Source organism: Xyrauchen texanus, chromosome 11 (genome assembly GCF_025860055.1).
Source record: "Xyrauchen texanus isolate HMW12.3.18 chromosome 11, RBS_HiC_50CHRs, whole genome shotgun sequence".
Lineage (NCBI taxonomy): Eukaryota > Metazoa > Chordata > Actinopteri > Cypriniformes > Catostomidae > Xyrauchen > Xyrauchen texanus.
This window is the reverse complement of record NC_068286.1, coordinates 32,282,693-32,306,014: the sequence shown is the minus strand read 5'-3', so window position 1 is coordinate 32,306,014 and position 23,322 is coordinate 32,282,693. Positions and strand designations below refer to the sequence as shown.

The 23,322-nt window shown below is 38.8% G+C and overlaps 1 protein-coding gene across 1 annotated transcript; it reads right to left on the bottom strand.

The window, feature by feature from the left end:
* Window positions 1-1,210: 1,210 nt before the first annotated feature.
* Window positions 1,211-18,167, bottom strand: LOC127651418 (NEDD8-conjugating enzyme UBE2F-like). Its single transcript, XM_052137222.1, has 10 exons — window positions 17,968-18,167; window positions 16,223-16,341; window positions 13,939-13,968; window positions 13,406-13,471; window positions 13,074-13,141; window positions 12,501-12,571; window positions 12,324-12,381; window positions 11,567-11,599; window positions 11,374-11,436; window positions 1,211-3,213 (listed from the first exon to the last, which is right to left on the bottom strand). Exons 2-10 carry the CDS (start codon window positions 16,338-16,340, stop codon window positions 3,163-3,165), a joined length of 558 nt encoding a protein of 185 aa, XP_051993182.1. The 5' UTR covers window position 16,341; window positions 17,968-18,167; the 3' UTR covers window positions 1,211-3,162.
* Between the last annotated feature and the right edge of the window lie 5,155 nt (window positions 18,168-23,322).

Sequence of the window (23,322 nt, the reverse complement as noted above, 5' to 3'; positions counted from 1 at the left end):
AATTACCTTTACATTTTCATACTGATGGTATGAGAGAACAGCACATGTGGTACATTTATCAGTAAAGGCATCTCAACGATGTTCCTGTAATTTACCAAGTTGGATGAGAGAACAGGGATACAAATGTGGTTTAAAGGAATATTCCAGGTTCAACACAAGTTAAGCTCAATCTACAGAATTTGTGGCATAATGCTCAATCTACAGAATTTGTGGCATAATGTCGATTACCACAAAAATGACTTCAGCCTCATCCTTACTTTTCTTTAAAAAACAGCCAAAACCACGTTTACAGTGAGCAGGGTTGGGAGTAACGGAATACTTGTAATGGGATTACGTATTTAAAATACAAAATATAAGTAACTGTATTCCATTACAGTTACAATTTAAATAATTGGTAATTAAAATACAGATACATTCAAAAAGTATTTTGATTACTGAAGAGATTACTTTGCATTTTATTGTAATTTGTTTCATTTAATAGTTAGTCCTTTCAGATGAAAAACATTTATACAAAGTGCATTTGAACAGCGGTGCAACACATTTTTATGATGTTACATTCATACGAGTAGACAGAGAAGTTGGAAGTAAGTTTGGAGCACAAGAAATAGAAATAAACATTGTGTAAATTGTCAGCTTTAAGTTAAAATGCTATTTCTAGCCATTTTACATGCACGTTACCAGGCACAATCCTATTTTTTTATCAAGAAAAATTCACGTTGGATGAAGGTAAGACCTTTGATATTTGGATAAAAATCATATTCTTGATAATTATTTTTGTAACGTTTTCCTGTAAAAAAAAATATCTAAAAACCCTTAAACAAGATCAATTAGATTTATATTGTTTTAGAAACAACACTGCATAAGATATTTATGTTTTTCAGAGAATTTTTAACATGTGTATTTTGTCCAGTTTTTATAGTCATAACATGTGAAAAAAATCTACCAGAGCTGAAGTAATCCAAAGCATTTAGAATACGTTACTGATCTTGAGTAATCTAACGGAATACGTTACAAATTACATTTTACAGCATGTATTCTGTAATCTGCAGTGGAATACATTTAAAAAGGAACCCTCCCATCCTGACAGTGAGGCACTTACAATGGAAGTGAATGGGGACAATTTTTTGAGGGTTTAAAAAGGCAGAAATATGAAGATTATAAATTTATAAAAGCACTTACATTAATTATTCTGTTAAAACTTGTGTATTATTTGAACTTAACACTCATATTGTTTACACCTTATGGTAATACTTTGAAACAGTATTTAAACATTTGAGTATTGGCCCCATTCACTTCCACTGTAAGTGCCTCACTATAACCCAGATTTTTTCTTTTTAATTTATTTATTTTTATAAGAAAAAGATGAGTTTTAAATACATTTTTGTGGTAATCAACATTTTGACACAAATGCTGTTGATTGAGCTCAACTTGTATTGAACCCGGAATATTCCCCAACTTGTATTGAAAGTGTCGAACTACTTTTTGGGGACACTGAATTACAAAAATGTAGGTAGCCCTCTAGTTTTTCCAAACACAACCTATCATAATTGTCTAGCACACAAAAAAAAATGTGTCCAAAACATTACTTAGTGGTAGAATTCCTCTTTAATACACTTTACAAATGGATATACACCTCCAAGAAGATTTTTTAATTTTTTTTTAAATAAAGTAAATCCTCACTAACTTAACAAGCTTTTATAGCAGAGCGTTTCAGTAGCCCAGTGCATGCTACCAAAATCAGACATGTATTCATTTCCCAGTCCCCCAGTCTCTCTCTCTCTCTCTCTCTCACACACACACACACACACACACGGTGGCTCGCTCGCACACAAACACAATACTAGCATACAAGTATTCTCACATGTGTACATGCACAGACCAGTAGATGAATGTGTATCTACTGACGAAAATGCATACGGGAGCAAGGGCGAATCTCACAAAATCAGTCAAGAGCATGTCCAGGTCTTATTTCATTCCAAATTCAAAAGAAATACTCTAGACTTAAACTTCAGAAAAATGAAACCTATTTTTTGGACCTTTAAGATTTTTCTGCATTGAGACATTATTTTCATGACAATTAAGCAGATTTCTCACTCTTCATAATTCTCATTACTGTAATGCAAAAAAATTATGATATATTATTTAAATTGTATGCATCATGGTAGTATTTTGTATACTCGCTTAGATACTGTATTTTTTCTTCTTCCTGTAACAAAGTAAAAAATACTGTATTTATGCATACGAGAAGTTAATGAGAATCACCGTTAAGAAAAATGAAATTGCAAAACTAAGTAAAAAGTCTGGATGGATTACAGTAATGAATATTTGGAAAAATAAATGGCAAAAATCCCAATTATACTTTTTTATTTTGGTGTGAAAAATGACCTGGCCATGTTTTCATGAGATTCACCCATAATTGACTCTTAAATGAAACCATTTGAATGCTAAACCATAGGCACACATAGGTACTCTGATATTTGTGTGCATGCGAAGTAGTCTGATAACTGCAGTGATTTTACATAAGGGGAGGTGCTGAGTTATGAGAAATGGCTTTCCATATTAGCTCAGAAATCCACTGGTGAAGAACTTAAGCCATCATATTCTGCAGGACATCAGTGCTATGCGTAGTTTCAGATTCTTCTGATTGGTGGAACGACTGGTATGAGGCTCTTCCCCCAGCGTGAACAAGCCAATGAACTTTGGGATTTCTGTGACATCACTTATGAAAGAATAATCTCCGTAGGTTGACAAGTTTCAAAAGGAAGTGGACTGCAGAAGTTGGCTTAGAACATGTTCAGTTATATGTGGTAAAGACACAGAGGCACTAGCATTGGGGGTGAAATCAGAGAGCTTATTGTCATAATCACCCTCTTTGTTATTTATTTTCTTCATATCTTTCTTTCTTTTTTGGGAGGAAGGGGGTAAAAGCAAACTTGATTGAAAAGAACCTGCAAGAACTTCAGCTGTGGAAAAGCCCACAATCACCTCTCAAATCTTGATCAGGGTCTTGCTGCAATATTCATTATCCATACGTTTCCTCGCTCCCCAAGTAGGTTTCAAAAGTTTGAGATTTTGTCTCTGTTGCGGTCAGGATGCACAGGGTCAGCGTGCATCTACAAAGTCACATGCATGTGAGAGTTGCTTGCATGGCAAACTGATACATCATCTTGCATAGTTTTTGATGAAGTCCTGAACTTTGCTCCTGAAGTCTTCCTAAAACAGCAAACATTGAGGGATTGGATGGGGTTGAATAAACATACTACCTGCAAATGCATTGCATATATGTCTGGCTGATATTTCAAGCATTCACAATATTATATTCTATATAATTCTGTTGTAGATGCAATTGAATACATATCATGATCTGATACTTAGTATGAGAGTGCTTAAAGACACATTTTAATAGTGTTTGATTTAAATTTCAGTAACAAAAATAGAGATGTGATGTCATTAATTTTTGTTAGAGATGCACCAATGTGTCAGCCAAATATGGGTATCGGCCATTAAAAGCAATTTTTTGCACTATTGGACAAAAGCAGATTGTTTAAAAACAGCCGATGATCAGGGCCAATTATTTCCTGTCAAATCGGTGCAGAAAAAGGCATCACAAAATTAGCTCATGCCGTGTGAAGGAAAATGTCTTATGTTTGGAATTAGACTGATTAATTGGCCGATCTTTGGCAATTATGCGATCATCGGCATTGGGCAATAACCATGTTTGCTTGGCTGATTAACAGAAGTGTTAACTTTCCCTTGTATCAGTTCCAAAATCTACCAATAGATTTGCCATCCTGCTCTTTCGATATTGGTATGGGCATCGGCCATTGAAAAACCCATATCGGTCAACCACTAGTGAAAATGACAGCGGAGTAGGCCTTTATCAAAGTCCCCGTGTTGTCATATTCAGCTCTGAATAGAAGCATAATCAAACTTCTGCCCATAGATCTGTCTATGGACGATTGGCAGTTTTAATAAAATAAATTAAACTAACTTAGACACACTTGGCAGAAAACATCAACTGTTTAAATTGTTTCTTTGGCTTAACAATAGTATCTGAGGGAGTGATTATCAAGGCAAAGTTTTCCCAGTGCATGAGGCACACTGTTGAGGTTACTGACAGAGGATTAATGTGCTTAACTCTAAAGAGACTGTGTTTAAGTCTTTTAATGTCATTGTTTTCACTACTGCTGCATGTTAATCTCCCATTTGTTTATTTAAATATAATACAGTTGTAGACACAGTGACATTTTGATCTCTATTTATACATTTATTTTACATTGCATTTGGTTTCAATTCGCGAGTGAACACTTCCCCAATAATCACGCTCAAACCGTGAGAATATAACTTCACATTTACATTGATTAAACCAGCTATTTTCTGTAATAGGACTACTCGCATACATGCTCTCCTTTAAAATCATAAAATGCATCAAAAGGCATAAAAATAACATGACAGTTTTTCTTTGTTTCATCATCCTTGAGTAATGATTGGAAGGTGAGGTTAGGCCTGGGCGATTTGTAAAAAATATTTTATCGATAATTGCCTTAGAAAATATTGTGATATACGATTATACCATCAACCCCCCCTGCTGAGGGTCGGTGAAAGTTTTTGCTTTATGGATTTTGCTTTAAAAATGTAATTAATTTATTGAAACATGAAAAACAAACAAAAAAGGCACTTCTAAATTCAAATTGCACTGTAAATTAAACGAAAACAAAAGCAATTAAAAAAAGTGATCAAAAAATCTTATTTCACCACCTCCCCAAATCCAAACATTTACCATATCTAATGGCCCCATTTGCCATCACGCAAGTGACAACAGGTGGAAAATATCTAACAGCCGACAAATTAAGAACTAAAGACAATTATAAATGTAAAGGTAATAATAATAATAATAAAGCCTAATAAATTCCCTTGTGTTCACAAAATAATGCTACCAAAGGAAAAGAAAATAGAACTTATCGCATTTGTGTTTGCATTGTGTCTTGGTAATACAGTTAATGCTGCCTAAAGAAAAGAAAACGTTTGGTTACGTATGTAACCTCCGTTCCCCGAGGGAGGGAACGACACGTTGTGTCGGAGAAGCGACACTAGGGGTCTCTCTTGAGCGCCGATATTCACCTCTGATCTTATTGAAAAGGGCCAATGGGAGTTGGCAGTCAGTATTTGCATACCCCGCCCCCGGACATACGGATATTTAAGCGGGGCAAATACGGGAGTTCATTCAGGATTTTTCTGAGGAGCCGGAAATGGTCCGGCCACAACAGTGGCTCGGTTCAGCGACATGGCGGAGGAAAGACACAACGTGTCGTTCCTCCCTCGGGAACGGAGGTTACATACGTAACCAAGCGTTCCCCTTCTGTCGCTCTCTCCACGTTGTGTCGGAGAAGCGACACTAGGGGACCCATTCCAATCTTGCCATGCGCTGAACCTTGTACGTGGACCGCCGATACAGAGGCGGGCAGGGATTTCATCCAGTGCCACGCATCGTCTGTACCTGGCTGCACGTACCCTTCCCCAATGCCCCATAAGAACATCGGAGTCCTTCTAGTTACCCTGGGAGGGGAACAAGGCAATGTTTGCCAACATGGGAACGGGCCAGCCTGGCTGGGCCTCTTTTCTCTCTATGTTTCTCGCATAGAGCAATCACGGCCGGGGCCCTTACACGCATATAGGGAAGGGGGTCTTACCCAGACCCTGCGGAGACCACACCTGCCCGCGGTGCCATGCTTGTTGGGCGGGAGCCGGGCAAACTGAATTGCGTAACCGAGTCGAATGGTCCGGTGCAGCCAGCGTGATGCGTTGGGAAGCGAAAGCCACGCTTCCCAGCTCTGCGCTAGGGGCACCAAAGGGACGAGTATTTTGGACGTACCCGGCGGGGCCTCGCAGCGGGACGGAACAGGTAATGCAGCGTCGGGCGGCTTCGTTGCGGCCTGAGGCTGAGGTGCTGAGAATAGACTCAAAGCACTTACCTTGCTCCGCGCGCCCGGCAGGGGGCGGGTTCTTGACTGAGGAGGAGGTCTGATGTTGGCGTCCTCTGGACTCGTCTGAACCGGCCGGCCGGGGGACAGTCGTGGGCAGGCGGAAGGCGGGATCGCCGCATCCGGTGTACCGGGACTGTTGTGATCTGAAAGCACATTGCCGTGAAAACGGCATTTGCGGGCCAGGTGACCCAGAGGCAAAGGAAATAGCTCTTTTATTGAGAATGTGGGTACCACAGCCCCCGTCAGGGGTGTGGCAAATGAAAAAACAAAGGATTCTCCTCCCGGCCCTCCACCGGGGGACGGAGCTGTCTTACCACCTCCGGAGCTAACGTCTTCGGCTCTGGGTCGGCTGTCTCAGGAACGCTGGGAGCCTTCCGGGTCCTGGAGGGGTTCGTGAGACAGGGGCGTCGCGCCGCCTGCGGAGTGCTCGACGCTGGGGCTGAGAGCTGGGCCCGGGTTGAGGAGCAGCAGGAGCTGGTTTCCTCACAGGGGGACGCCCTCGGCGGAAAGACGGGGCAGGGCCCGTAGCGGCAGGTCTGCGGCGGGGCATGATGTGCGAAATGGCCTCCGTTTCGCACATCATGCCCCGCCGCAGACCTGCCGTTGGGCTAAGTCCTCGACGGTGTCACCGAAAAGGCCAATCTGGGAGACAGGTGCGTCCAGGAAGCGGTTTTTGTCAGCCTCACGCATCTCGACCAGGTTGAGCCAAAGATGGCGTTCCTGGACCACTAGGGTGGCCATCGTCTATCCGAGTGCCTGCGCTGTGGCCTTCGTCGCTCTCAGGGCGAGGTCGGTCGCTGAGCGCAGTTCCTGCAGCACATCAGGATCAGGTCCACCCCGTGCATGTTTCTGAGAGCTTTGGCCTGGTGGACTTGCAGGAGGGCCATCGCATGCAGGGCGGAGGCAGCGGCGTCCAGCCGTAGTGTAGGCCTTTGCGTTAGCGAGGATGTTGTCCTACAGGGGTTGGATGGGAGTACGGGCGACCCCGCCAGGAGGTAGGGCTACCGGGGCATAGATGGTGCGCAACTGCCCTATCAACCTGGGGAATCGCGTCGTACCCGTGGCGCTCTCCGCCGTCGAGGGTGGAGAGAGTGGAGCGGGTGGCACCTAGACGAGCGGAGAGCGGGGCTCTCCACGTAGACGTCAGCTCATCATGCACCTCCGGGAAGAAAGGGACCGGGGGATGCGAGGCCGCGAACGCGCGCTGCCACCAGGAACCAATCATCCAACCGAGAAGGCTGTGGGGAGGATGGAGGGTTCCAGTCCAACCCCACGCTCAAGGCGGCCCGGGCAAGCATGTCGGACATCTGAGCGTCGGCCTCAGCCTGGGCCTGCTGGCCCGAAGGCGGCAGTCCAGGGGAGTCCTCGGCATCAGACACCACACTCTCCGAAGCAGCGGCGAGCTCATCTGCTTCGGACTCGGGAGGATAGACAGCCGGGCCGTGAGGCGAGCCGCAATCGCCGCGAGTGTGGACGGAGACCAGCGAGCGTGTCGGGGAACGGGAGGTTCGAGGGGGGTTACCCGGCGAAACTGCACCCGCTGCCGCCCCCAAATCGCCCCCAGCGCCAACCGCACCGTCCTTAATCCCGTGGGAAGAAGGAGCAATGCGGGTGCAGCTGGGGTGGCTTGCTTTCTGTTGAAAGCAAGCCGCGACCGCAACGTGGTCATGGTCATGTTCTCGCAGTGAGAACATGAACCATCCACAAACGCCGCCTCGGTGTGATCGCGGCCCAAACACACGAGACAGCGCCTGTGGCCGTCTGAAGCAGAGAGCACTCTACCGCATCCAGGAACGACACAGGGGCGGAAAGGCATCTTGAAAAAGACGCGTCCTTAAAAGGACGTTCAACGCCGCTGTGTTTGCTCTTTTAGAGAAAATTACTCTTTTAGTAAAATACACAGTGTGTGTGTGTACGTGTCTGCGCTGTCGAAGCGCTCAGGGGCAACAATGCACGCCGTGCACTGAGAAGGAGAAAGCCGCTGTTGTGCGCCGTCAAGATCCAACAGCATGCAGATCGTCAGAGGAAAACAGGAACGTTTAAGTGGCGTGTAACTCGCAGCAAACTGCAGACAGACCATCGCTCCGAAGAAATTTTCTGAATGAACTCCCGTATTTGCCCCGCTTAAATACCCGTATGTCCGGGGGTGGGGTATGCAAATACTGACTGCCAACTCCCATTGGCCCTTTTCAATCAAGATCAGAGGTGAATATCGGCGCTCAAGAGAGACCCCTAGTGTCGCTTCTCCGACACAACGTGGAGAGAGCGACAGAAGGGGAACTCAATTTTAGGTTCAAGGTGAACGTGTCTTGTATTATTTTATGATTTACTCACTTTCGTATTTGTTTCTTTAACATACAGTATATTACTGAACCTGCAGAGCTGCATTCACAATGCATGTGAACCTCAAACAGGTCAATGGAAATAAAGCTAACTAAATTCACAGCACCTCCTGAGATGATCGAAGATTATTTGCAGCATCCTCATAGATGACATTACGCAGAGTTCCCACATCCTCCGTGAGCATGGTGTGAGCAAGGCGCGAGCAGCACGTGAGAGGGGTGGCCGCGTTGGACGTTCACATTGGCCTCGTCTCTTCCGCGAGAAACAGCAGTGCCTCAGCTCAGAAAATAAAGTTATGTATGGGGTCCTACGCCAAATTTGTTATTTAATAAGGTCATAGGCTGAGGTAATTGCTGCTTCAAGGACAATATCAGGCAGTCACCTGCACTTCACCTTTATTAGCACACTTGGTTGTGATTGGTTACTGTTGTATCTATACTTTTCACATATAATCTCAGCAAAAAAGAAACGTCCTCTCAATTTCAACTGCTTTTATTTTCAGCAAACTTAACATGTGTAAATATTTGTATGAACATAAAAAAATTCAACAACTAAGACATAAAATGAAACAAGTTTCACAGACATGTGACTAATCAGTGTCCCTGAACAAAGGGGGGGTCCAAAAGTAACAGTCAGTATCTGGTGTTGCCACCAGCTGCATTAAGTACTGCAGTACATCTCCTCCTCATGTACTTTACCAGATTTGCCAGTTCTTGCTGTGAGATGTTACCCTACTTCCACCAAGGCACTTGCAAGTTCCCGGACATTTCTGGGGGGAATGGCCCTAGCCCTCACCCTCCAATCCAACAGGTCCCAGACGCGCTCAATGGGATTGAGATCCGAGCTCTTCGCTGGCTATGGCAGAACACTGACATTCCTGTCTTGCACAGAACAAGCAGTATGGCTGGTGGCATTGTCATGCTGGAGGGTCATGTCAGGATGAGCCTGCAGGAAGGGTACCACATGAGGGAAGAGGATGTCACCCGGTAACGCACAGCACTGAGATTGCCTGCAATGACAACAAGCTCAGTCCAATGATGCTGTGACACACCGCCCAAGAGCATGATGGACCCTCCATATCCAAATCGATCCCGCTCCAGAGTACAGGCCTCAGTGTAATGCTCATTCCTTCGACGATAAACGCGAGTCCGACCATCACCCCTGGTGAGACAAAACCATGACTCATTATAGAAGAACACTTTTTGCCAGTCCTGTCTGGTCCAGCGAAGGTATGTTTGTGCCCATAGGCGACTTTGTTGCCGGTGATGTCTGGTAAGGTCTTGCCTTACAACAGGCCTACAAGCCCTCAGTCCAGCCTCTCTCAGTCTATTGCGGAAAGTCTGAGCACTGATGGAGGGATTGTGAATTCCTGGTGTAACTCGGGCAGTTGTTGTTGCCATCCTGTACCTATCAGGTATGATACCTGACAGGTACATGTGTGATATTCGGATGCACCAATCCTGTGCAGGTGTTGTTACACGTGGTCTGCCACTGCGAGGATGATCAGCTGTCCTTCCTGTCTCCCTGTAGCACAGCCTTACTGTAGGAGTCTCACAGTACGGACATTGCAATTTATTGCCCTGGCCACATCTGCAGTCCTCATGCCTCCAGGCAGCATGCCTAAGGCACGTTCACACAGATGAGCAGGGACCCTGGGCATCTTTCTTTTGGTGTATTTCGGAGTCAGTAGTCTTTTTAATGTCCAAAGTTTTTATAATCCTGATTGCCTACCATCTGTGAGCTGTTAGTATCTTAATGACTGTTCCACGGATCCTGAAAAGGGATGTTTCTTTTTTGCTGAGTTTATATACACATAGAATGGCAAAAGGTCTGTCAGTTTATTAACTCTTTCCTTTATTAAGTTATTTTATCGTGTTTACTTGCATGCAGACATATACATTGTAGTGTACTATAGGTTTAGTTTGAATAATTTTGATTTGTTTGTGTGTTTTCTATCATAAATAAAAAAAGGCTAAATGCCGAAACTATCCGCTCACTGCCATGTCTGGGAGTGTAAACGGTGTCATCTGTTAATATGGGTGCCAAAACGAAGTGTGTTTCTTCAAGTGTTTGTCTTTGTGACTAACAGCATTTATTTTCATGTGTCACTCCGACTGAGACGTCTTACAGGTCGCCCATCTGTTGCGGGTAGATTAGCAAAATTTATTGCGCATGAAATACATTTGGACGAGAAGCTTGCGAACTGGATTCAGCCTTGTAGCATTTGGCGGGTGGTAGGCGCTATTGATCCATGGTTTTACCATTTCCTGATCTTGCCGATACTCATCTGTCAACTGAGTGCCGCAATTGGCATCGGGATCTTTGTAAGATATCGTCGCTATCTGATAACATTGTACTTTCGTGTGATAAAGGCTTGTTTGAAAGCCTTGCACTAGTAGAATTTCACTGAGACCAGTTACACTGAAACTTGGAATCCATTAATAGACATGGAAAGTTATCATTTAAAGTTCTTTCAATTGTGTAATTATCCAATGATTTTAAACATGGTAGCCTAAAAAAAGCCACCAAACAATTGGTATCTGCAGATGCTGTAGATCAGTCGGCACCCAACTTTAGCTTCGGAGGAGCCCCAATTTTTGTAAGACAGTTCTTTTAACTTGTCCATTTCAGTATACCAGTTTAAAACACTCATTTAAAAATGTTTTGCATCAGCTCTCAGAATGTTCATGGAAGTGTCCATGTGGCATTTTTAATGCTTTAAATTTTTTCGCCATTTAGATGTATTGAGGTATTAATATTTGTTACAAAAATTATTAAATATCTTCTACTTGGTGTTCATTAAGTGAAAAACCAAGTGGAAACATACCTTGATTATCACTGGATTTGTATTGAGTTTTAGCTCTAACACTAAACAAATTGTATTTACTTGGTAACAAAGTTAGTTTAGGCAAAATGATGGTTCCTCTATTTGAAAGAAGGAACAAATACTTTTTACACATCTTAAAAACACAAAGTCAGTTTATCAAGCAATACAATGAATATCACCAAAATGCTGAAAAATATCAAGATGTGGCCATTTTCTTACCTTGTCCCGCAAATGATGCTCTGCTGCGTCTATATTTAGTGGGTCATCAAAGTTCAGAAGATCCTGTGAGACAAACAAACTTGCGTCAAATGGCTTTCACATTTAGAGATGCCAATGTAAACATAGACCCTTTATAAAAACAAATAAATATTGGTTGTCTAAGATATTTTATGAAGATTGCTTTAGCACTTACAGTGAAGAGTGAATTCAATCCCCAAACCACATCCTAAAGACATAAATAAAAGGTTACAAATACAGATTTGCCACCAGAAAAAAAAGACAGAGAAAAGCCTGATCTCATGAACTTTGCATGACCTTGTCAAGATTTTTGCAAAACATGCTTCATTACAAATTCCTCTGCAGTTTCCAGTGAAATGTCCAGCGGGGGCACCAAAAGCCAGTGAAATGGTAGATGGAGGTTTTAATGAGAAAAACATATCTCTCTAAACCAAAACTTTAACCTTAACCTAACCAATAGTTTTGTAAAGGCAAATGAGATAATATCAAAACAGTGTGTGAGTAATAGTGTTAAAAATAAGTGTTTATAAAGTCATAATCAGCCGTGATTTGTGTAAAACTGAATAAAACGCACAGTTGTTGTAGCACCACTAGTGTTCATTTCACCAGGAATCTACAGTGAAATGTAGAACGTGGCATGTAAAACCCATTTTGCAAACATTTGTTATAGTAACGTTCATTCTTTGAGACCAGGTTGGAAAAAGATAAACATATAATATTAAACAATAATATTATTCTGTATACTTCTGAAAAGTAGTAATAACTAATAAATAAATTGTTAAAAGCTATATAATTGCATTTCCTATATTGCTTTCAAGGCAGTAAAAAAAATTCTGTTAAATTACTATGATAAATGATAGGTGAAAAAAAGAAAGATGTCATGCAATCACTGTCATGATTATCCCAAAGTGTGTTTTAACATAAGGAATTACCTTTAGTGTGCGTGTTGGTGCCCAGCCAGTCCCATCAATTGAATGCTCTCGCAATAAACTATGGACAGAGCGAGAGATTTGTGATTTTTATTTATTTATTGGCATAATAACAGATATCTGCTGAAATCTAACAAAATAAAGCTCTCAAAAAAATAAAAATAAAAATGCAATACCAACCTCAGACAGATCTCGCCAGTTTCTGCTATGTTTGGGTGCCATATTCTAGTCAAGCATTTGACTTTGGGAGGCTGTAGAAACCAGTATGTGGAAAGTTATCGAAATTTTTTTTTTGAGTTGCAAGCCTAAACTCATTTACGTTCTTAATTTGTGTTTTAGACAAGGACAATCCAAATAATCTTAAGAATTTACAATCAGGACACTGCTTCTAGTCATTACAATGTAGCTAGTCTTGTATATGATCACTGGGGATAACTGCCTTCTGCCTTTTGTCTTAGCAATATTTTATGGTTTGGTCTAGAGTTGGATGCTAGGGCTAAGGCCTCTGTCTGGAACTCTACACAGGTTTGAAGGAACTATTGTAGATCCTCTAAGGTCAGGATTTAGTCTGGTTGTGCGTGTTTATTTGAGTGAAAACTCTCAGATTAAAATCAGACAGCAGAGCATCAGTAATGCCAGTGAACATCCATTTAACATCCTCGCTCACAAATGGACTAATAAAATCATTGTTGTAGTGCGAGTGAGTTAGTGTGGCATCACCTCATTACTTCCTGATGTATCCCGGACACTTACCACCATATTATAAGCTTCAGGAACTTCGATTTCAAACTGGAACTTTCCACTCAGGTAATAACCTTCATCTGATAAGATTTTTGTAGAAATAAAATGTTACATTAGACTTACAAAATATTAATGGTCTTTATGAAAGTGTGGTAAGAAAGATGGATAAAGGCATATTCACACCAAAAGCATGGCAACAAAACAATGCAAAATACTAACAAAAATATATGTGCTCTTCGTTACGATGAATCAAGTTATATGTAAATTTGTATTTTGTTCAGCACAATTTACATGCAAGTGTAAATTTTTTATAATAAACATTTTTTAACAGAGGTTGGAATTACCTGGAGAAATAGACAACTGGAAGTGACAGAGTTTGTTTTCATCAGCAAATGTAACTTTACAAGTATCTGCAGAAAGATTTTTTTTTTAGAATAGTACTTTAAAATCACTACAAGGTTTAGCAAACTGGCATTTAGAAAACACGATTTACAAATAGGAAAGAACTGACGCACTATTTTAAAATAATTTAACAAAATCTTATGGTAAAAGATGTATGACAGACAGAACAAAGTCAATCCTGAGTGTTTAAAGTGATCGTTGACCCAAAAATTTGAATTCTGTCATCATTAACTCACCTTCATGTTATTCCAAACCCATGACTTTCTATTTCCATGGAACACAAAAAGATATGCAAGGCAGAATGTCTTTTATTGCATCTTTTTTCCATACACCGAAAGTGAATGGTGACCAAGGCCAACATTCTGCCCAACATTTCCTTTTGTTAAACGGAATTCATAAGGGTGAATAAATTATGAGAGAATTTCATTTTTTGGGGTGAACTAACTAACCTATGTAAAAATAAAGAAATACTCACTTGGAAGACTGACCTCAAGTTCTGCAACCTCTGCAACCACAAATCAAAACATGACTGCTCAGCACTGATGGGTTAGTGTGTATACTATAGTCAGAAATGTCAGAAGTTTACATACACTTTAGCCAAATACATTTCAACTCAGTTTTTCACAATTAATGATATTTAGTTGTCAAAAACATTCCCTGTCTTAGGTCAGTTAGGATCACTACTTTATTTTAAGAATTTGAAATATCAGAATAATAGTAGAGAGAATAATTTTTTTCGGTTATTATTTCTTTCATCACATTCCCAGTGAGTCAGATGTTTGCATACACTGCCTTTAAATTGTTTAACTTGGGTCAAACGTTTTGGGTAGCCTTCCACAAGCTTCTTACAATCAGTTGCTGGAATTTTGGCCCATTCCTCCAGACAGAACTGGTGTAACTGAATCAGGCCTCCTTGCTCACACACGCTTTTTTCAGTTATGCCCACAAATTTGCTATTGGATTGAGGTCAGGGCTTTGTGATAGCCACTCCAACACCTTGACTTTGTTGCCCTTAAGCCACTTTGCCACAACTTCGGAGATATGCTTGGGGTTTCAGAAGGACATTGGTAATTTAATTCACCAAAGCGGGATTCAACTGTTCACAAAGTATCAGGACATTACTCATGTAAAAAAAAAAAAAAAAAACAGCACCACCACTATTTGATAAGTAATTTTTTTATCAAATCTAGACAGGCCCCATTTCCATCAACCATCACTCCAAAACCTTATCCTTGAGTAATCATGCTAAATTGCTAATCTTGTACTAGAAATTCACTTGCCATTATAGAAAACACAGTTGAAAGCTATTTGATTCATTAAATGAAGCTTAACATTGTCTTTGTGTTTGTTTTTGAGATGCCACAGTATGCAAAAGACCGGCAATATTCGATAAAAAATGGCAAAAAAGAAACAGCTTTCTCTAGAAACTCATCAGTCAATGCTTGAAATTGCCAAAAAACTGAAGATTTCAAACAAAGGTGTACACTACAGTCAGAAAAAGGACAACTGGCTCTATCAAGGACAGAAGGAGATGTGGAGGGCCAGATGTACAACTAAACAAGAGGATAAGTACATCAGAATCTCTAGTTTGAGAAATAGACACCTCACATGTCCTCAGCTGACAGCTTCATTGAATTCTACCCACTCAACACCAGTTTCATGTACAATAGTAAAGAGAAGACTCAAGGGTACCGGCCTTATGGGAAGAAGTGCAAAGAAAAAGCCACTTTTGAAACAGAAAAAAAAAGAAAAGGTTAGAGTGGGCAAAGAAACACAGAAATTGGACAACAGATAATTGGAAGAGTGTTATGGATCTTAACCCCATTGAGATTTTGTTGGATCACCTAGACTGTAAGGTGCGTGAGAAGTGCCCGACAAGACAGCCACATCTATGGCAAGTGCTACAGGAAGAGTGGGATTGAAGCGGAGTATCTGGACAAACTGTCAACTAGAATGCCAAGGATCTGCAAAGCTATCATTGCTGCATGTGGAGGAATGTTTGATGAGAAATCTTTGAAGAAGTTCTGAACAGTTTTTTCCAAATAGTTTTAGTGAGGTTTCACATGTTAATGCCCTGGCTATACATTGTGATCAGTTGAATGCCACTTTGATGAATAAAAGTACTCATTTTTCCACAAGATCTGTACATTATTCGAAACTTTTAGCAGCCAGTTTATATATGTCCACTCTTTCACAATTAAGCCCATTTCCTGGATTTGTTCAATATGTTATTGTAACTATGGTCAATGAAACATATTTACCAGTTATATCTAACTATATATGGCTACCTGCATTCTAATGCTACCATTACTAAATGTTCTGTTGGGGTGTATCCAATAGCCTCACTGACAGAAAAAATAGCCTGAGAGTTTGACAGTAGATGGAATCTGCTCTGTAAGCACTCAGACTCCTCCTCCCGTTCTGTTATAAATAGAGCTCTGCTGCTCGCCTGATCTGGCCTGCATCACAAGGCACCCTAGACCGGCTACAAAACCTCCCAGCAGAGAACATGCATCACACAACATGACTCGTCATGATCTCTAGATTCAGACATATTCTAGCCTTTCAAACTAGCCCTGATAGATTAAAAAGTCCAGAAGGATGGATGGATAGATAAGAAAGAGAGACAGACAGACAGATAGATACCCTAAAGTTCTGGCTTTGGACTCTATTATGATTCAGACAACCCTTTATTTCTGTCCTCTACTTTCATAAGCTCATCAGATGGACAGACAGAGCCTTTGATGAGTCACTCTTACCTTTGATGAGAAGCCGGTCTCTGATGGACACTCTATGAGATGCATCGTTAGATCCTGCAGCAGCCCGACCGGCCCTCACCCCTTCCTCCCTCTTCTGCTTACTGGCTAATGTCAACATACTAGCAGACCAACAAATGTGAAAAACATAATTTAATACAATAACGGCATACAAAGTCATTAAAGTACTAGATTAAAGGTCTGCCTATTATTGCTTGATCTCAAACTAATTCTTAATTAAGTTCAATGCTAAAGTTTGTGAACTGTTTCATTGTCCCTCCCACAATAAAATATATTTAGTAAAATTAAAATTGAATGCACTATATGACTCTATACATCATGATTATTTAATGGCCTGCAATGTAAGTATCATAAAGTAATACATTAATATAATACTATTTGCATGTTACTATATGATTAAAATGCATCACTTAGATTTTACGCAATAACTAATTATTTTGTGTTCAAGTATAATTATATATATATGTTTGTCTGTCTATCTATAATCTATTTGTAACTTTCTTTTGTGCAATAAAATAGATATGATGTTTTTAAAAAGGAGATTGTTATTTCAGGATAGGAATATCCTATAATATATGTGTAGTAGTGATGTAGTAATATTGTAGTAATACATGCACCATATGACATGGTGTACTTTTGAAGCACGCTGTCATGTTTACATTTCAATTACAATCATAACATGTTAATATAATGATTATAATTAATTGTAATTAATAAAAATGTGTAAAAGTCAAGAATTATCAATGTGATCCTTTAATGATTTTAGAGCTATTACAAAGGGTTCATGGTGTCTTGAACACAAAGAAAACATGACATTTAAAGAAAGTGCTTGAAATAATAAGTAGCAAAAAACATAATATAGGTGAGCTGTCATAATCAGCTCATCAATAATCAAAATATCCAGCATTCAATCAGTTATGCTGATATTACACTAATATCATTCACACTAATATCCTCAATCTCTACTGGAATTTATTTAAAGATAAATAGCCTCAACATTTGGACTGAACCATACGGATCATGGACAACATTTTTAATGAGGTCTAATGGACATTAGCTTCACCCTGATAAATAACAAATAGAGAGTGCCATATTATAATTGCCTTTCATAAAGCTCAACAAATGTAAAGCATATAAATGTAATTTTACTTTATGACAAACATTGCTACAATTTACAGGTGCCAAGGAATTACATTTTTGTAAACAAGGAAAGGTCACGTTTTTGGACGTAGTACTGTAATTCCATGTTGTTTAGTCATGGTACAGTGGTAATACCATAGTTTATGGAGAGAGTACTATTGGTATTAGCACTCTGGAAAATGGTTTAAATAAGATGGTACGTGAATATGAATATTATGCAGTACTATTGTACGTTATAAATCAAAACTCCAAGGTGTTACCGCCACATACATCGATGTATTTCTTTTAAGGGCATATTAACAATTCATATAACGTACATGCTACAAATGTAATATTTCATGTAGATATTATAACATAAAACAATCCAAACTTTTATCATCTTGAATTACCGGTTTGGTTTGAACTGCTATTGTGCTAACATGAATACTGGCAGCTACAATTTAAATTAAAATGATACTGTGATTGTTTACATCATAATGGAAAACAACACCTTCTTACTATTGAAACTGAACCGTTAAAACATGTTTATTTTTAGAATAAATTTAGCAACTGTCACTTAACGCGACTGTGGTCGATTGAACACTTACCTGCCGCTGTCAAAGAGTCAATAAACTACCCTGTTTACACCATAGTCAGCGCCTCCCGACTCAATCTCACACCTTTTCCTATCAATATTTTTAGATGAATAAATATGAAAGCTACAAATAGAATTATAATTAAGTGGAATGACGAATAGTTTGATCTGAGTGAAAATTTTCGCTGCCTGAGCGATTTTCAAACCGGAAGTGGTCGAGTGCATCCAATGAAACTCTCCGATGGAAATTAAACGCCAAGATAAATGATTCCGCCCATTGTGTACAACACAAAATGAGCTTTTGTAAACGTAATCAATATTTTTATGTTTTTCTTAGAATCATTAAAGTAATTATAGAGTAACTCTGGGTTTGATCTTGTTTATTGGTCGAAAGATGCAGAACAGAAATACAGCACAAATGTTCATGTTCTTAGTAATACTGTAAAACAGCAAGGTCTATGGCTTTGAGGAAATAGCTACTAGGATTTCTATGGTTTAGAGGCTACTAAATAGAAGTATTTCACTACCAACACCACTTCAGTGTCAGGGCAGGAGGCCCCAATTGCTTACAACAACCTGAATCCAAAATTGTATTTATATTTTAAATGATTAGATTAAGCAATGCCATTAAGGCTTCATTTTTAAACATTAGTTAACATGATCTTACAATCGACAATACTTATTAAGCATTTATCAATCTTAGGTAAAGTTAATTTCAACATATACTAATCCAGTTTTAAAAAAATCTAAATTATTATGTGTTGACATTAATGCACTATGAACTAACATGACCTAACCCTAACAATGAACTAACATTTACTAAGATTAATACATTTTGTAAAAAAAATATATATTTTGTAACTGTTTATTCATGATAGATAATGCATTAACTAATGTTACCAAATGGAACCTTATTGTAAAATGTCACCAAATAATTGTATTCAATTATTTAAAACATTACAATAAAATAAATGTCAAATAACTGATACATTTAAATATATGAATAAAATACATATTATTTAATTATGATAATTGCATTCATTAAAAATATATGTTAAAATTATCTTGTGTTGGTATGTTTATTTGTATACGCTAGGGCATTAGAACTTTCTGATTGCATGATTACAATCTGCAATATGCTGAGATTTGAGCAAAACAGTCATGTATAGAATGTTAATCTAAAGTAAGTCTCTAGATAAGAGCGTCTTGTTAATGCCTTAAATGGATAGTTCATCCAAAAATGAAAATTCATAATTTACTTACCCTCATGCCATCCATGAGTTTTAAACTGATAACGTAGTGCTTTTGTGATAGTTTGGCTGTCTGTTTCAGAAAACAAACATATTATATGCCAGAAAAGTATGTTTGAGCAGCTGCACTTAATCAGCAGACGTGGCTACGTGCATAGGAAGATTATGTTTATATGATGGTTTTGCATATACAAGCAATTAACTGTTATTGTGGTACTTTGGAGACAATTTGGCTGTTTGTTACATAAAAAAAACATATTATGTGATAAAAAAATACTTTTTGAGTAGCTCTTTGATTGACGAATGGCAAACGCTAATTATGTAAACAATGTCAGCACGCATCGGAGGAAGATCGCATTTGATGTATTGACTGTGCATATAAGAACTGTAACTTTTATCTTGGTACTTTGGTGACGAGTTGGAATTATGTATATAAAATGTGTGGTTTAAAAGACCGTATGAGTAACTGTTTTAGTGAATATAAATGACGCTTGACCAGTGCAGCCTGTGTCGGCTTGAAAACCGGAAAAATCTGGTAGCTTGTAAATAACTGGCTGTTGCAGAAATACATACCGGTATGTGTGACGCTTCTCTGCAGGGCCCTGTTATTAACTATCTGTCATATGTATGAAATGGTTAAGTGCTTTTTACTATAAATTTTCCTCCCTGCCCTTTGTGTGGTGATATGCATGAAGAAGAATGTAGAAGTGAAAGTGAAAATGGTCATTTATTGTAGTATTACCTACATTGGAGGTAATACTACCATTCACTTGCATTATAAGGACCTACAGAGCTGAGATATTCTTCTAAAAATCTGTTTTTTTGATAGTTATACACATCTGGGATGGCATGATGGTGAGTAAATGATGAGAAAATTAACATTTTTGGGTGAACTAGACCTTTAACACGGCAATCTCATTTAAACTCTCCATTAGCAATTTCTTTGTATATTATCTGATTTGTAACTGCAGCATTCATGTTTTACAAGCTAAATACATGGCACCCATTTTTATTTCATAAATCTCAGATAATGTTTTTGTACTTAACACGTCTAAATAGCAGTAAAAACTTTTATCAGAAATGTATTTTTAAAGTAAATTTTAATCCTTTGTTCTACCTAATGCTTTTGAGTCATTGCGACAAATGCCTTTTTAAACACAGAGACAAATAACACTCTTTTTCGCAGAAGTTCAGCTCTTCATTTATGAGTTGTTGCGGAGGAGACACCCGGTAATGCTGGTACGATTTAGCATGCTGTTTTTCATCAAAATGCTTCTGAGCCATCTCTCTCTTTTAGAACTGGTGTTAGTCAAGCATAACAGACTTGTGAGCAGTCTGTCTCTAGAGTTATTCATTAATACAACTGAATTAACTGCAACTAAGTTTTGCCTCAGCCAATCTAGTGTGGTTTTATTATTGTTTGTTGGTTTTTGTCAGTGTCTATTAGACCTTACTCATGATAGTGCCATAATTGATTTTTAATGGGAATGACAACGAGGCTGTGATGGATAGACTTACCATCTATGAGGGATAGACTCACAGATAAGATGATTGTGATGCTTAGATTAATAGAATATTTGAAATATCACACTCAAAAATAGTTTTAAGATTCATGCATTTTAATTTCATAACAAAATTCCATCAAAATGATTAAAGTAATCTTTGATCCAATTAAATTAAAAGACCCATTTAAAAGAAGTTTTATTAATTTAGGCTAAAACAGGATTTATTTTGCAATACTCAGTCATTTTCAGAGAAAAAGACAGCCGTTCATGTATCCAGGTAGTATATTTACTGTATATTATGTGAAATTTAGCTAGTAGGGGGGGACTGGGGCCAGCTGTCACATGGAGAATTGGTTTTATAGGTTGGTTTCACATGCATAAATTGGTATATTTATTTGTGAATTCTACCCACCAAACTAAAATTCCAATATTATTGTCAGAATTTTACATTAAATGTTGGATAAACTACTAAATACAATAACACTGGAATACATTCAGTTTAATGAAGGTATATTTGAAACAAAATATTGAACAGGGTATTTTTAATAAATTGTGGGGTAACATTTAAATTGAAGCAAGCTGTCATATGTTTTATATGTTATACTTTTATATAATTCACTGCAATATCTGTTTGCCAAAATAATATTATGATATTTGATGTTACATTTTCAACTTCTGCTGTTTAATCACCATAATTTTGACATTAATTAGTTGTGTGCTTCATAATTATTGCACTGCTCATATTTAGCAGAAAAGCCATTAAATAGTCCATAATACATGATCAAATTCAGGAATATTGTGGAAGTTAGATTTGTTTCTTCAAAGTTCTACAGTATTTCATATTAAATAAATTCTCTCTCTCTCTCTCTCTCTCTCTCTCTCTCTCTCTCTTTCAAATCACTATAAAAAACTGCAAGTTCGTGTTGTGACATCTTACCCCATGTAGTGTGACAACAGGCCCTGTTCATAGTTCTTAGATGTTTCATAGTCAGGACTATGCAGTATGTGTATGTATGTGACTATTCAGAAACTGCCTTACATAAGAAACCTGGAAAATATTCACTGAAGTAAAATGGAATGTTCAGCAGGTGGTGCTATAAGACAGTAGAACATATTGAGCTACTACAGTGCTGCACCAAAACAAAATGTTTCACTTTTTCAGCGTTTTCCATATTTTAAGATTATACATATATGGTACAAACGACTTCAATGTATTGTGTTAAAATTATATTTTGAATATTTTTTAATTGGAATGTATTAATACAATTCTATATTATTCTCCAAATGAAAAAAGTGATAAACCATATTCATTCTGTCATTTAGCAGATGCTTTTATTCAAAGCGACCTACAAATGAGGAATATAACAAGCAATTTGTCAAACAAAAGTCAACAACATCTGCAGCATCTCATTGCCAACTTCTCAAAGTGGCTGGAGTAGTATACATGCTATAGTGTAGAAAGAGGATACATCATACTTTTTTGTTAAATAGTAAGTGCATTAAACCTCTTGCCGAATAAGATTGTCACATACAATATGTTCATGGTAACAATGATTGGACAAGATTGAATTTCATGCATGCTTACTTGCTGAATTATAATAATAATATCAGCTCCGCCTATTTATTAAGGCTGTTAGGCTGCTGAATTATAATAATAATATCGGCTCCGCCTATTTATTAACGCTGTTAGGCTGTCAAATCACCAGCACTCTTGACGTGACAGCTGCAAGACCATCAATAAGTCAGGATGCTGGTTGTCGGGCAGCCAATTCCCTAAGCCTCACAGGTTTAAGGGTTTTAATTATTCATTGGTCACACGTCTGCACCGTACACAAATCAATCAGACCAGCCAGTGTTTGGATGGGTTTAAAGGTGTCAGGGCAGAGGCCTGGACCTGTGTACCACAGCACTATGTGGCCCTGAAGATAAAATCAATCAATGCTGATCACATCAGTCTTTGAATCTATTGTGTGACTTGTCAGAGAAAGATCAACTAATATAAAGTACACTTTTTTGGCCAGAATTTATTTTTGAGTCTCGCTGTTTTTTCAGCATCTAATTTTTTATGCCTGGTTAACAAGAACAACAACTTTTAAAACCATGATAGAGCAGCCCATTATTGACAGCAGTGTGACAATAGATATAAACACAAACGGCTGTGGCTCAGTTGGTAGAGCGGGTCAGCCACTAATCATAGGGTTGGTGGTTTGAATCCTGGCCCACATGACTCCACATGCTGAAGTGTCCTTGGGCAAGACACTGAACCCCAAGTTGCTCCCAATGGCAGGCTAGCACCTTACATAGCAGCTCTGCTGCCATTGGTGTATGAATGGGTGAATGAGATGCAGTGTGAAGCGCTTTGAATACTGTTAAGGCTTAAAAAGGTGCTATATAAGTGCAGACCATTTACCATATTATACTTTAATAATCAAATTTATAATCATAGGCTGATGGGACTTCAGTCAGCGAAGATGGAATGTGCAAAAACAAAGTATACCTGGGCCTTTATGCAAACCCTTGACCTCAATGTATTTTTTGTTGTAAAAGCTACTTTTCGGTTATGATGGTTGCTTTGTCTGACCTTGTGTAAAGACAATGATTCTTTGCCGCTGA

What these genes read in the sequence shown, in the direction of transcription:
- LOC127651418 (XM_052137222.1), bottom strand. Translation starts at nt 16,340, where the DNA reads ATGTTGACATTAGCCAGTAAGCAGAAGAGGGAGGAAGGGGTGAGGGCC. An exon ending in AGACCGGCTTCTCATCAAAG is followed by an intron (nt 13,969 to 16,222) that starts GTAAGAGTGACT and finishes TTGTGGTTGCAG; the next exon opens with AGGTTGCAGAACTTGAGGTC. An exon ending in CCAGTTGTCTATTTCTCCAG is followed by an intron (nt 13,142 to 13,405) that starts GTAATTCCAACC and finishes AAATCTTATCAG; the next exon opens with ATGAAGGTTATTACCTGAGT.